Source organism: Ascidia mentula, chromosome 7, assembly GCF_947561715.1.
Source record: "Ascidia mentula chromosome 7, kaAscMent1.1, whole genome shotgun sequence".
In the NCBI taxonomy this organism is placed as follows: Eukaryota; Metazoa; Chordata; class Ascidiacea; order Phlebobranchia; family Ascidiidae; genus Ascidia; species Ascidia mentula.
In genome coordinates, this window is record NC_138572.1 from 4,564,544 (window position 1) to 4,578,320 (window position 13,777).

At 41.3% G+C, this 13,777-nt stretch overlaps 1 protein-coding gene across 1 annotated transcript; it reads left to right on the forward strand.

Moving 5' to 3' along the window:
- The first annotated feature begins 9,849 nt into the window (after positions 1–9,849).
- Positions 9,850–12,006, forward strand: LOC145909339 (uncharacterized). Its single transcript, XM_082996732.1, has 3 exons — positions 9,850–10,723; positions 10,870–10,998; positions 11,558–12,006. Exons 1-3 carry the CDS (start codon positions 9,850–9,852, stop codon positions 12,004–12,006), a joined length of 1,452 nt encoding a protein of 483 aa, XP_082852858.1.
- Positions 12,007–13,777: the final 1,771 nt, after the last annotated feature.

The window sequence follows — 13,777 nt, forward strand, 5'->3', positions numbered from 1 at the left end:
AGGCAAAGGCTGGCGCCGTGCGTAATGGGTCACGGACATGGCTCCCGAGATGCCCTGTCTGTTCTGCGACGTCGTAAAAACGCAAAACTCTATCCGACTATCATTAAACATTCATGTCCGCTTCTGGGCGCTTCTGTGCAAGCTATGTATTGGGTTAGACTTGCGGGCGCCTTGGATATTGATGCGAGTGACGCTGAGGTAATTGCGAAGCATATACTACACCCCTTTTGGGTCAACGGTGCGTTGGAAAGTCGTCCCCCAACTTTTATGCAAATATGAAGAGTAATTTCGTGTGAGCAATGGATTGCAAATATTAAAGAATTCACGCCATTGGTTAATTCGGGTAAAAGTGCAATTGAAATTTTTTTACAAACCTTGTCGTTGTGGATTTACGCGCTAACAAAACCATCATAAATTTTAAGCTTTGCTGAGCCAACATTGAGAAGCTGGTTTTCGTAAAGGTCAAGTCGATCTTGCAATGAAAGAACCGTAATAAAAGTTTAAGGTTTATATTTGAAATTGCCATGTATATAACGTTATCAGGGCTACTATTGCTTTGGACAGATTGAAAAGGTGATAATATTGCCTAATGTCATCACATATTTTGTATACACCACGCAGTATAGGGCATTTTATGATCCTAGATGAACATTGACCATAAATGGTTCCTTGAGGGGCTCATTTCCAAAAACTTTTAGGAATTCCTGATACGTTGCTAAACCTCACTTGTCCGACATTACGAAATGTCGCTTAACGCAGAATAAATTTTACGGCCCAGACGGAAAATGCTACCAAGCGCGGGACAAAAGGGCCCATATTGGGCCCCGCTGTCCAAACAACAGCGGTGTACGCCAGTGGGGTAAGCGCAAGTCATAAAGATCGTAAGATCAGAGGCCCGGTTCCACCTGCGGCCTTCATGCAACTCACCGCGACGTCGTAACCGTATCGTAAACGCGAGCATTTCGTTTGGGTAAACACTGCTCGTTCAATTACTACAAAGAGCCAGCGATATACTGTGGCCTTTTGCCATTTAGGTTTATGCCAGAATCCTACCTCTGGTTCAATTGAATTTGATCGTAAAAAAGAGTTTTTACCCGTTGCCTTCTGCTGATTATGACGTTGAATTATTTACGCATTAGGTTCTTGAAAGAAGAATTGATTGCCACTAAATTTAAATAGTTTGAATCACTCTGAATTTTAGTAATCCCTGGGAATCCTAGAATTGGGCAGAGCTATTAAAAACAATAAATTTTCACCTCTGTTACCGCGATTTATGGCGTTGTTCGGCCACAAATAAAATTTAACAACAAATTAAAAATAAACATATGAGAAAAACTTTTAGGTTTTCATCTACCGTTGTGCAAGTGGTCGTTACATTGGAGAGCTCCATAAATGACCCTTCAAATTTGCCAACTAATAAAGGGGAATCGTTTAGTTTGTAGCATGACGACACCTTATCGAAACCAAACATTTAGTAAATACGGATACGTGGCAACCATTTCGTCGAGTTTAAATGTAGCGGTTATGCGAGCCAATATGATCCTTTTTATGTTGTTTGTGGAATGTTCGGCGAAACGTTGAGGCTTAAGAGACATATCCAAGGGCGGATTTCAATGTTTATTGCTCAACTGGGGCGCGTTTTACAGTGGGCCGTTTAGATTGTGTTTGTCGACAGGTTGCTTAACGGGTTTACCCAACCCTTTACGAGCTTTTTTGAGCGTATGGTCCTTCGTCGACCCGTTTGATGTTACCGACAGCCAGGCTTTGACAAACGGTCATAAACTCTTGTAGCCATTTTAATTGCGCGCCATTTTTCGTCCAAAGTCAGCTTCTGTGCTTGCTGATAATGCTACAGGACAAAGGGCATTTTTTGGGGCTTTAATTTATTTGAACGTGAATTTGCGTTCGTGACAGGCATAACACTTGCTAAGTAAAATATGTCTCTAACGATGATCTTTTTCTTGAGAAAAAATGACTTGTGTAAGTTGTTGTCATTTTTAGCAACCTGAAATATATATATTTCCCGTTGAAGTTAGGCCACTTCCAGCCCCCAAAACAGCTCATACTTTATGCTATAAATTTCTTAGCGCCGCCATTTTCTTTTTCCAACCTATTTGACTTGAATTGGCAATTAAATTTCGTCAAAGATGCACAAAAATACTTAAAAATGAGTGATTTTGTATTAGTATGCATGTATAAGTTTACAAATAATAGCCTACGCATATAGGACAGACCAATTGAACCAAATTTGAGTGTTTCGCACTATTTTGGCATGACCTCATCCGATAACCCCAACCCGGTGGTCCTGCCTTTGGGCCCACGCAGCAAAAGGGATCAAAATTTGCGTCGCAGGATTTGATCCATTGCTGTCCCAGGCACAATTACACGCACATTACGAAACGATTTCCAAATACAAATTTTCTGGTTGAGGCCTCGCCAGTATAGCCTTACGCTTTGGCTGAGGCTGGGCCTCTGCTGTAAGCTGATTCCTCGAGACGAACGCGGCCATTTAACTGTTCGCCCGAGCGTAGCTTGTCAGTCAGCAATAACGAGTGGCTCTCAAATACGGTTTGTGACCATGTGAGGTCGATTTATAACTGTTGTTTTATCACCAAAAGTGGCCCCGTAGTATTTTGACGCTTTGACGCAAAACAGAACAGCAAAAGTAAACTTGAATTGTCGAATTATTAACTTAAACAATGTTCAATTCGAAATATACAAGTTATTGTGACGACACAAACGAATAACTCACAATGACTTTGAGGCTGTTTACTCAATATTTAGTTGTTTTTATTTCTAGTAAGTATCTGTTGGCCAACTAGACGACTTCGGCAGTCAAATAAACAACGTCTTTATGGTATGATGTTGGATATATTATGGCAATTAACTACTTCGTCGTTACAATTAAGTCAATCAAGATTGTATCAGTTAAGTTATCCAAAAGTAGCCTTACAAAACCCCCAAAAATAACAAAAATCTTCCAAAAATCCTTGACTGCTTCTTTAGAAGTCCAGTCAAGCAGTCTTTGTCGACAGTCCCTGTCTAAGGTAAACGGCATCGTGGTGGGCGGTCTCTTCATTTTCTTGTCAAGGCTAATGCATCAATCGTGCCGTGGCGGGCGTATAGGGCGTAAGTATCAACATCCTAATCACACCCCAACAGGCCATTAATGGCGCTTCTATTACATCTGGTAGGTCAGTGGAAGGGCATGGAATGGCTGAATTTGCCTGGATTGGGACAAAATTGATGCCCTTCTGTCTGATATATAATTGAAATGGAACATATTTTGTAATTTGTAAATACTTTGTTTATGACCTAATACCAGTCAAACTATGTTTTGACCATCATATAATGAAGCATTACCAAGTATATCTAATAAACGCATAAAGAGCGTGTTTTATTATAAATACAAAATATGTGTAGACTTTTGCATTAGCTACCAGGTGCCTATGATATTGGCGTAGTCGAATAGCCAAAATGTGGATTGGTATTCTGGCTGGCTACCGCTTTCATAAGAAAACTTGTCTTTTCGGTGGTTTTAATGAAGTATTAGCTAAGAACTTAACTGTGTTGCGCCCTCAAAATATGCTTTGCCAACAATTAGATTCATCAAACGTTGACAATTAATGTCATGGAAACCATATTGTTCATGTGAATATTTTAATATGACTGGACTCATGCCTTGCAACATTGTAAATCATATAAAACAAGGCCGCAAAATTTAACGTTGCTCGATGGGCGCATTCTGCTTGTATATATTGATGCATGACATCACGCAAGCACAGTATAAAACCTTTTCGAAAATGTGTAAAACCTCTCGCAAAATTTCACTGCCGAGCCGTCATACCTCAATGTATAACGTATACGAGATTCTCCTGAAATTTTTGTGGGACACAGAACCTTAAAATTAAGCTTACAGCTTTAATAGAGCTGTTGCTGGTCGTTTTCACGATGTAGTTTTGAGTTTTACGCGTTGAAAGAAAAGTTAAAATTCGGCAGCGTGGGAATACACAGCAGACATCGAAATGTTGCTCTTTTCGGTGCATTAGTCGCAAATTATGGGACATTTGTATTAATATAAGATGACAACCTCTTTTTCACAAGCGTTAAAATGATTTACAAAAACTATATGCTTCAAATTTATCCTCCAAACAAGGAAAAATGAAAAGTCGACCACAGCATTCAACACTTCCAAGCAATAACCCCTGCTTTTTCTGATTATTGTTGCAAACCGAAGTAGTTTAATAAGATTTTAAATTAATTCTATAGAAGATGTACATGTGTCACCATAATTATAAACAAAATATGACGACATGGGTGGATTTTAAATGACTTGGTCAGCTCAACTACTAATGATAAAATATCTGTGACCGTTCCTTGCCATTATTTCTGAAAAAAATTGTTGGGCCGTTGGGTCCGCTTAAAGTGTTTCATTGAATGAAGAAGACAACATTGTGTACCTGCACTTGTCCTGTCCATGTTAAACATCAATGTAGGAAAGTTCATCTGGGCCGTCATGGTTCCAAGCTGGGCGTTATGGTCCGCGACGGCCCCACTTCCAGGCCCGAAAGACCCAGTGGTGTGATGGAACCCGTGTGTCATCATAGCTGAAGCGCCCCCGGGGTTTCCCCCGTGATGATATGGGTAAGCTCCTGGGTGAAGGTTGTACATTGGGGTCGCGTTGGGAGCTTGGTTTGTGTGGACCATTGGGCCCGGTTGCGGGGCGGTGCCAAACTGCAGAAAAGAGCTTGGGGGCTGTTGATGGGCGTGGGGGTACCAGTTGGTGTAGTGTCGGTGGGGTTGAAGGACGCACGCGGCCGTCCCCGGCACTGTGGCTTCCATGTTTTCGCCGCGTTTGTATTCCTTTTGTCACTCCTGAATAGTATTTCATTATTCGATATTTTTTGTTTACAAGCAAGATGGTGTCTTGCGCCAGAATGAAATTACGCCTGCCGCGTGTTTAGACCATGTTGTTTTAGTCAACTCTCATAACGTCTTGTGTCAAATTGTACATTTTTACATTTGTATTGCGAATGATGTCTTTATTATTTTGTATAATTTTCATGACACCACATTCTGGCAAATAAAGTATAGAAATTGTTTGTATTTGGTAAATGTTAAATAAAATTATGTTGAAATTGATTTTTACAAAAATTTTGTTAAAAATCAAACAACGAAATTTCTGCATTGACCAATTTACAGATTAAGGTTTTAATACACTGTTACACGTAAATTTAATTAATAAAATATTCAATAAAATGACATGATTAATATCAATGTGTTAAAAGGCGTTTTATAATTTGTAAAACACTTTGAATATAAATAGGAATCTCCCAAAAGTCTAACGGGCAACAAGGACTCGGTATCTGATTTTTTTAACTAATTATACAAGACAAAACCCAAGTCATTTGTCGTTATGTTGCAAGATAAAACCACCCAACAACTATTTCCAAATTAGTCAACCCAACGATATATGTATGTTTTACGTTACTGGAGATATCGTCAGCTAAAAAGTTTCAAGTAACAACTTTATTTCCTTGTAAACTTTAGTCGTTACCAAATAGTACAGGTAGAAACGGTATTAACAAAATCGTTGTTGTGTACTGCAGGTTATTTTGCGTTACTGTCGTGCTAAGAACAACTTCACCTATTATAACCTTTGTAATCATATGACATAAAGCCATGGTGGGTGTAGCGAAACAGTCATAAACAAACCTACCTTTTATGAAAACAAGCAACCTGGCAAATCGTTATCCTCAGTTCTTTTTGTCCAGGTGACCAACGGTTATTCCAAATTCTGGTTACAAATCCTTGAACAACTAATCAGAAGATTTGTAAAACAAGTTGTTTTGAAACATGAATGACTTCAAAAACATTAGTAAGCTTAGCGAGGCCTGGACTTTAACGCGAGGCTCTAAATAATATTTACAATCCTTTGCTACCGTACGATCGCTCACAAAACGTCTGTCTGCGTTTTTCGCCTAAGCGGAGGCTGTGAAATCGGCTGTTCTTCACCAAACTGCGGTTTTAAAGATACCATTTAATTTTATAATAATCAAACCAAACAGGGTTATTTAAGCTAATCTATCTAACCTCCGGTATAACTAAACAATGTCTACATAAACATCATGGCGCTGGCCTAACATCAGAGCACAAGTAGAATCACCTGCTTTCGTTTTTTAGTATTCCACACACAATGACGGGCAAATTGGGAACAGTAGTCGCTCAGATGTAACCCAGGAAGCTGCTTAGTAAATAGCGCAAGTGCGACAACGACTCGTCCGCTATAGCGGTGCCTTTTGAGTTTACGATTCAGTACGGTCCTCCTGTTTAACGATAGGTTTTACGGTTTCCTGCGATTAGCTCCGTAGTACTGCATAGCATACGTAACATTTGCGTATATGTTTCACCTGTGCGGAATACATCTTTTACAAATATCTGTAAACGCATCATGCACGTGTGACCTTGGTTGTAGCTTGAGCATCAGAGCGTTTCTGATCGATAACCTTAAGTGAACATCGTCAAGGGTCTCCGCAACGTGACGATTTTGCTGTAAAACTCTTCTCATTTACGACTGTAAAATGCTATACGACCAATTGTAATTGTAATAGGTCACAAACTTCGATGCTACGTGCTATTACAGTGTGTTATACTTGTGGTCACAGAGCCCACTAAATTGTACGCATAAAAACCTTCATGATATGTAAGCAAAAAATGTGCCATTGATACACAATTGAAAGCCCAAAAGGCAAGTACATACCAAAACACTACAGCTTAATAGTATGGGTCTTTAACATTTAACAATACATGCCATTGGCGCCGCAATCACCAATGAAACATGCCTCATAAAAATGTTGGTTTTATATGCCTAATATTTTGAAACCGACGTACATTACTTAATTCGCCTTTGAAACAGTTTGAAAATTACTCTGCAGCATCCCTATATAAGTCGGAAGTCTGGCACGCGAAAAATAAGAATTCGAAACCATTGTGCAATGAACACGAATTTCGGGAGGAAATGTCATCCATCTTGCTTTGCCTCAGCAAAGGTTACGTAAACATCTTTTGCAACACGGGGGGGTAAAATTTTCGCGAAACTTCGGTCGGAATTTGCTTGTTTTTGTCGCGAAATGTTTTCAACATCGTGCGTTCATTCAGCACCCTGTTTTAATCGACAACGAGCGCACGAGGCAACTGTCGTCGAATGACGTGTTGCTCGTTTGTTACGACATAATTGCTGGGAGTTCGGCGCCCGCTTGCCTGTGTATTCGAGGTTTTGAACTAGAACGCTTCGACTATATCCTTGTTATATACTAAAATAAGGTATCTGCAACGATTTTATAGTACGATGTATACCTTGCAAAGGTATTGATTTAACTTATTAATGTCAATAGTTTCATTTGATTGCTGAAAAAACGTTTGTGCTAAATTTTTTAATTATTTTGTTTTTTTGGCGGGAAACTCGAAAACAAATTTACATATATTTATTTGAGGTTGTTTTTGATGACCACAATTACAAATATTCGCTTTATTACAGTAATACATTATTATATACAGCGTTCTAGCCACGCACCAACCAGGTGAACAAAACCGCCGAGCCCTGGGAAAAACTCTCTTTACACTTATTAAAACAGTTGGAAGGGCCTCGGAAAACACACAGGACCCACCATAAAACCCTTAGCCACAATTTCACGCTCTGCTTTGGCCGGCATAACGACTTTGATTCCTCGCTCTGGGTAGACTGTGTACCTCCAACGGTGTAGACCAACCTAACAGTACCTCGGCTCTGCTGGTAGCTGACCGTTCTAGTCTTTGATATCTCCGTTTCATTTTTGGAACTAAAGGTACCGAAGACGAACTTGGCGCAGGCTCGTGCAAATTTGGGAGTGCAGTAGCGTTTGACAAGAAATATTAGGTCCGGACGGAGCACTTTTATCTGCCGCCAACCCTCGCTTGAAACACAAACAGTTGATTCGCGCCTAAGGACAAGTTGACATGGTTTGCTAAGAAAATAAATTAACGGCTGTTAACTGGGCAATGTCCTTGACGTTATTAAAGTACTGGGAAATATTTTATGACGTCACCAGACAAGCATCTGTTCTGTTAGCAAAGCAAATTACCGACCCAAACATTTTGCGTGTTGGGGGTAACTTCCATACTATTTTAAAAACATTTTTAAAAAAACAGTCAAATTTTGAAAAAGATGCCCCTTTTCGACGATGCAGATACGACGCGAAAGCCTTGGCGAAGTTCAATGTTATTGCAACTGGCATCGATCACGCTGTACCACCGAGAAACGGAAGCGAATCAAGGGGGCCTGTCCAATGAATGACGCTTTCCGCACCACAAGAAATATTTCGTATAAGGAGGTTTCAGCCACACACGCTGCTAAATAAGAACAACGTGATTTAATTAGAAACGAAACAACGGTGAGTCCTTGTTTAAGGTGCATTTACTGCTGTTGTCATAGGGATTTGTCTAGTATATAGGATATGGGTTTTTGTTTGAGGCGTAATAAAACATGTTCATTGTGTTGGTACGACAACAAACAAGTTATTCGGATGCAATAAACAACTTATAACTTATTCGTACACAGACTACACGTTAGAAACTGTATTATGCTTTGCATTATATATGTCAACTAGCTGTTACACCAAATGCAAACCGTACCATTTCTGTCGTAAACACAGCCTCAATTTGTTCAAAGTCGATCGATTGAAAGGAAATTTCCTTTGGTACAGTTATCTAGAAACTAACGATTTTTGCCACCAGCGTGAAGTCTCATAAATGCCTGGCACCAGTTATGCGTACGTGAACGCGGCCCCTTTCAAGGCCAGAGACAATAGACGGCCCCGGGTGTGGGAAATTCAAAGGCAAATCAGACCCGAGCCAAGGAGACCAAAAGCTCTCCGGCGGCACACCGGTCCAAAGTAAGACAATAGGCGTTTGCTGCCGTGTCATAACTGTTGTGAAAGGTTTAATTCGCAAGTCTTTTTCCCTTTGTATGCGGGGCCATAAATCAGGGACGCCGCGCTCGCAGCGAGAGCTAATCATTGACGTCCGCGCGAGCCATGCGTCTCCTCGCGTTTTTACGGCAAAGCAAGGCCTGATGAGCTGCTCAGAAGCGACAGGCCATCACTCGAAACTGGCAGGTCATGATATGAACACCCATATTCGCTAAAGAACCGAAACAGTAGACCAAGATGAAGAGATATTACGCTGTGCTTGTTGGGCACCCAGAATGACAGGACATCGCTAAGCGGAGGTGTTTAATGGGCATTTTATCGCCATCGGATAACAGTGCAGTAAGGCAACGGTTTACGAGAGAACTATTGGCGAGGAGCCGATATGACAGATATTAGGCGCTTAGCGGCGTGTTTATAGGCAGTTAACGTCCATCCGGCGTGTACTGATTAAAAGTGGCTGAATAAATACGAAAATAAAGCAGATACTTTGCAGTAAAAAGTATACGGCCTACGTTCCTTCCATCGTTGCGTAAAGATGAGCAAAGCGGCCGGGCGGACGAATGTTTTAATGCCGAAAATTTTGCATAAACTGGTCATATTTCAGTGTTTACAACGCGCCACACTGCAGTTGTTGTAGGCTTTATGAGTTCCATTAACCGTAAACTGAAAATATACGACAGCATTAAACCTTTTTACAAGATCGTTTTAGTCCAATTTTCCGAGCTCCCGCAGAAACAGAAGCTTTTTTGTGGGGCAGTGTTAAAATTTTACATACTTTTTACCATCGACACGCGCCCCTCGTAATAACATTGCATCATGTTTTCGTTTTTCAGGAATTTAAGCACTACGATATCAGGCAACTGTACACGATACAAATCTGCTCATGACAGCGCAAAGTTGCCAGGCCAATTATCATTTAAACATGAACTTTGTGGTGGGCGAAAGTGCAGTCAGGCCCACCTCCGTCATGGCAGCTCCAACTGCAATCGAACACACTTCGCACGATACTTTACCTATGAACACAGATAAAGTGTATTCGGATACAAGCGGTTATCTACAACGCACCAGGTTGCCTGTAGAAGTGGAAACGACCTTAGGTCGCCTAAATAACGGCCACGGCTACCAACAGCAGCGCCGAGAAGAAAGCGCTCCTTGGTTAGAGGCACATAAATGTCACAAGGAAAGGTCTTTGATGCCGAACACCCATGAAGACCACAAACTGCATCAACGGCCCGAAATTGAACACAGTGAAATTTGGAAGGTCCAGTCCACTGCGCCGATAACTTACGGTGACAACGCCCATGTGTTTATGCCCGAAATCAACCGAAAGGCAAGTACATCCCACTCAATCGACGGCGCCGATTCAGCGGGCGAATTACGAGTCTCGCCGAAATCGCTCGTTTCGGTCACCCAACACAGCGACCAGGAAAATGGCCGCCACCCGACATCGGCAGTGGACGAGTCTCTACGGCGGGCTTTGCAGCAGCCGATTCCGGTAAAACCTGACGTCTCCAGCCCTATACACCCAGTCTTCTCTAAAGCATCTTTAGACCATAGCCAAGGATACTACACAAGCGATTTGAACGCGAGGCTCACGTCGCATAAGCTTTACGGCAACGGGGGGTACGGGGACCCTACTGCTCGATACCCAACTGTGCATACGCAAGCGAATCACGAATACCAGCATTATGACGTCACAAACCAAGCAAGCGGAGCTGTTACAACACATTCAACGGACGGGATTTATTTAAGTACAGGTAAATGAAGGAAGTAAATTGTTATTTTGACACTTTCCAATTGTTAAAGTTGCTTCGAAACACGCAGTGATGAAACGGCAAAGCTTTTTAGGGGCAAAAAATAATGTTGAAAACACCTGACAGAATTTTGTTTTGTTTCATTTTAGCCGTTGACCATTATGGAGCACAGATGACCCATCAGTACCCACCCTTTGCTTATTACCACCCTCATTATCCCGGCCAAACTACCCTTCATCCTCCAACAGGACACGATTTCACAACGTTTCCACCATCAGGTACTTTTACTTTCATCTCATTTGACTTTAATTTAAACAAAAAAGAAGAAATTTAATTCGGACTGAGACTGACTATAAATTTTTGTGATCATTTAAAAAAAACTTTAAACTGTTTTTTTTACCACAACTAGATTTAAACCAATTTTTTGCCAAAAACCAAAAGGTAAATCGACAAGAAATATGAGAGATACATTGTTATCGGCACTGGAAAAAACTCTAGGCTCTGAATTAAAATTGAAATGTGCAAAAAGTAATTGGCACTAAAATGCCATGGAACGTAGGTTTCTGTGTGAAGAATTGTATTTTTAACAGAAATGACAAAACTACAAATTCCTGATTAACACAGCAACCCAGTTTTCAAAGACGCACAAATACCAAGCAAATGGGCCACCAGGCAATAATATGAAGCAAAAAAATGATCCGTTTTTAGTTTTTAAAACATGCCAATAATAGATCGTGACCAGAACCACCTCATCCCAATTTTGTGAATTTAACTTGCATATTATCATTATTGTTTACGTTCTATTTCATTTCTACATTCGTATCTTATGTATTGCAGTCGTTCCTCACGACCCAGTGGCTCTGGTAACCCACAGCGGCCATCCAACCTACCATCATCCCTCGTATCGCGGAGTCCCAACACAGCATTACTCACCCGAAATGACGACCATTGGAAGAACGGGACATCAGCGGAGGCGCCGACGGCCCTACACCAAATACCAGCTAGCTGAGCTGGAGCGTGAGTTCGTGTTGAACGAATTCATCAGCAGAGAGATGAGGGAACAAATAGCACAGCGCGTTTGTCTCAGCGATCGCCAAGTAAAAATCTGGTTCCAGAATCGTCGCATGAAGAAAAAGCGGATGCAGAATCGCGGCGAGCTTGGAGGAGACGAGGATGGGACAACTGAGGATGATGCGCAGAAACTGGGGGAGGAGGAAGAGCTTCACGAGGGCCACCGACGCCGCGAGGTGTCTACGACGCATTGTGACACGTTTATTGGCACTTGACGATGTCCGGACATGTCCACCGTCTTCCGAACATGACCAGCGTGTGAAATTGTAGCTGCCGTGCTACCGTGGGACATAAAATGGCTGGATCCCATAGCCGGGCACGCCTGGCTGGACCACACCCTTTAAAGACGTTTGTTGTGAAAAGAACCGTGGTCCCTGGCGTGCTGAAGTAACCTGTTCCCTCTGATAACTTTATTTTCTTGTTTTCTTAAATGTTTGTGGCTTCATTATTGCATGCTGGCACACAACTCTCAATTAAGGCATTCAGATTTTCCATTCGCTTCGTGTATTTATGTCTATTTTTATATTGCATTAAAGTAGCCTTCATATTTGTCAGAGTGAGCCAAATTTCCTTTTTTCTACGCCGCAATTGTCGATGAAGATTAACCCCGTCGTCCCTATGGGCGCGTTTATACACACACACTGCCTGTATAATCAGTTTCGTTTTAGCTTATTCGTCATTTCGTTTCTTACATTTTGTTGATAAAACATTCCATCGCCTTACCGAAGAGAGCTGGTGTTTTTTGCAGACTTTGACAGCAGCACCATCAGACGAGGTGCTTAAAAAAATTCGCAAGGCCACAAAAAACTGTATTGCACCACAAACCCTTTGACTGGCAGGTAGACGGGTGGCTGGGTTTGCACACAACCTCCAATAAAATGCTGTTAGCTTTAGTCGAGTCAATAGCATGACGTCAATGGTTATATTGCTATGGCATCAGTGGGATGTAGAGGAAGGAGCACAGGCGCAGGTAGCGTTATAACTACCCCATTGTTCCAAACACTGCGACTTCTTTTCAACGAGACATGAAAGCCATCTTTAATGACACCGCCGGTAAAGTGTTTTCGTTGGCAAACAACACAGGAAAATGAAAATACGTTGTTTTTTTATTGACATCTTGCAAAATATTTTGAGAAATCAGGACAGAATTTTTGTTTTTTTTTGTTTGGGAAAGCCGTACTGTTGGGGAAACATTCTGATGCTTTCACATTAAGCTCCTGGGTTACCAACAACAACACAAATTTACACCACAAATATTATCCCCATATGTTATATAAAAAAAATTGCAATGAAAACTCCAAAAATCAGCGGATCAGCTAGCAACCAAACATGGTGCAAATTACACAAAAAGGTCGGTTGCCCGCTGTTCAACAGGAAGCGATGCATGCGGGTGGTGCAGAGCGTTTTCCGCGATTGCTATTCGACGACGAGCCGGCAATTACTCTGTAAACGAGGAGATCTGTCGATGCCGCTCTAACAATACAACGTGTGATGGCAGCGCGTCAATGGAAAAACATAAATTAAACACTGGTAGCCGCTTCTTGAAAGGACGCCGCCAACCCCGGGTTGCAACAGAAACAATAACGGCAATTAAAGAGTCTGCAGCATGTCCAGTATTGTTACTGTAGCGCGTGCGTCCCATGGTTTTGGTTCAAACTGGGGTCTGTATCTATTGGAGCATTTTCAACTTGTAAAAGACCGCACCTGTCAACGTTTGGTGGCCAATTATTTTTTCAGATAGGACGTGTTTGGTTTGTGTCTGCGTTAAAGTGCTGCACTTAATTTTGCAGGCATTTTTTGGAACAAGTGTATATATATATTTTTTCGGAATATTAGTCTGTTATTTTTTCTCTGAATATTAACTGTATTAAAACTGTGCAAATTGTTTACCTAGTATTTAAAAATTCTTCATGACGAAATATTAGTTCAATAAATATAAAGTTGCAAAATTTGAACAGATGTTCACTTTCGTTACGTGGTCTAATT

Excerpts from the sequence above, each read along its gene's own strand:
- LOC145909339 (XM_082996732.1), top strand. The coding sequence starts at position 9,850 with ATGACAGCGCAAAGTTGCCAGGCCAATTATCATTTAAACATGAACTTT. Across the intron at positions 10,724-10,869 it reads CGGGATTTATTTAAGTACAG|CCGTTGACCATTATGGAGCA; the intron begins GTAAATGAAGGA and ends GTTTCATTTTAG. Across the intron at positions 10,999-11,557 it reads CACAACGTTTCCACCATCAG|TCGTTCCTCACGACCCAGTG; the intron begins GTACTTTTACTT and ends TATGTATTGCAG.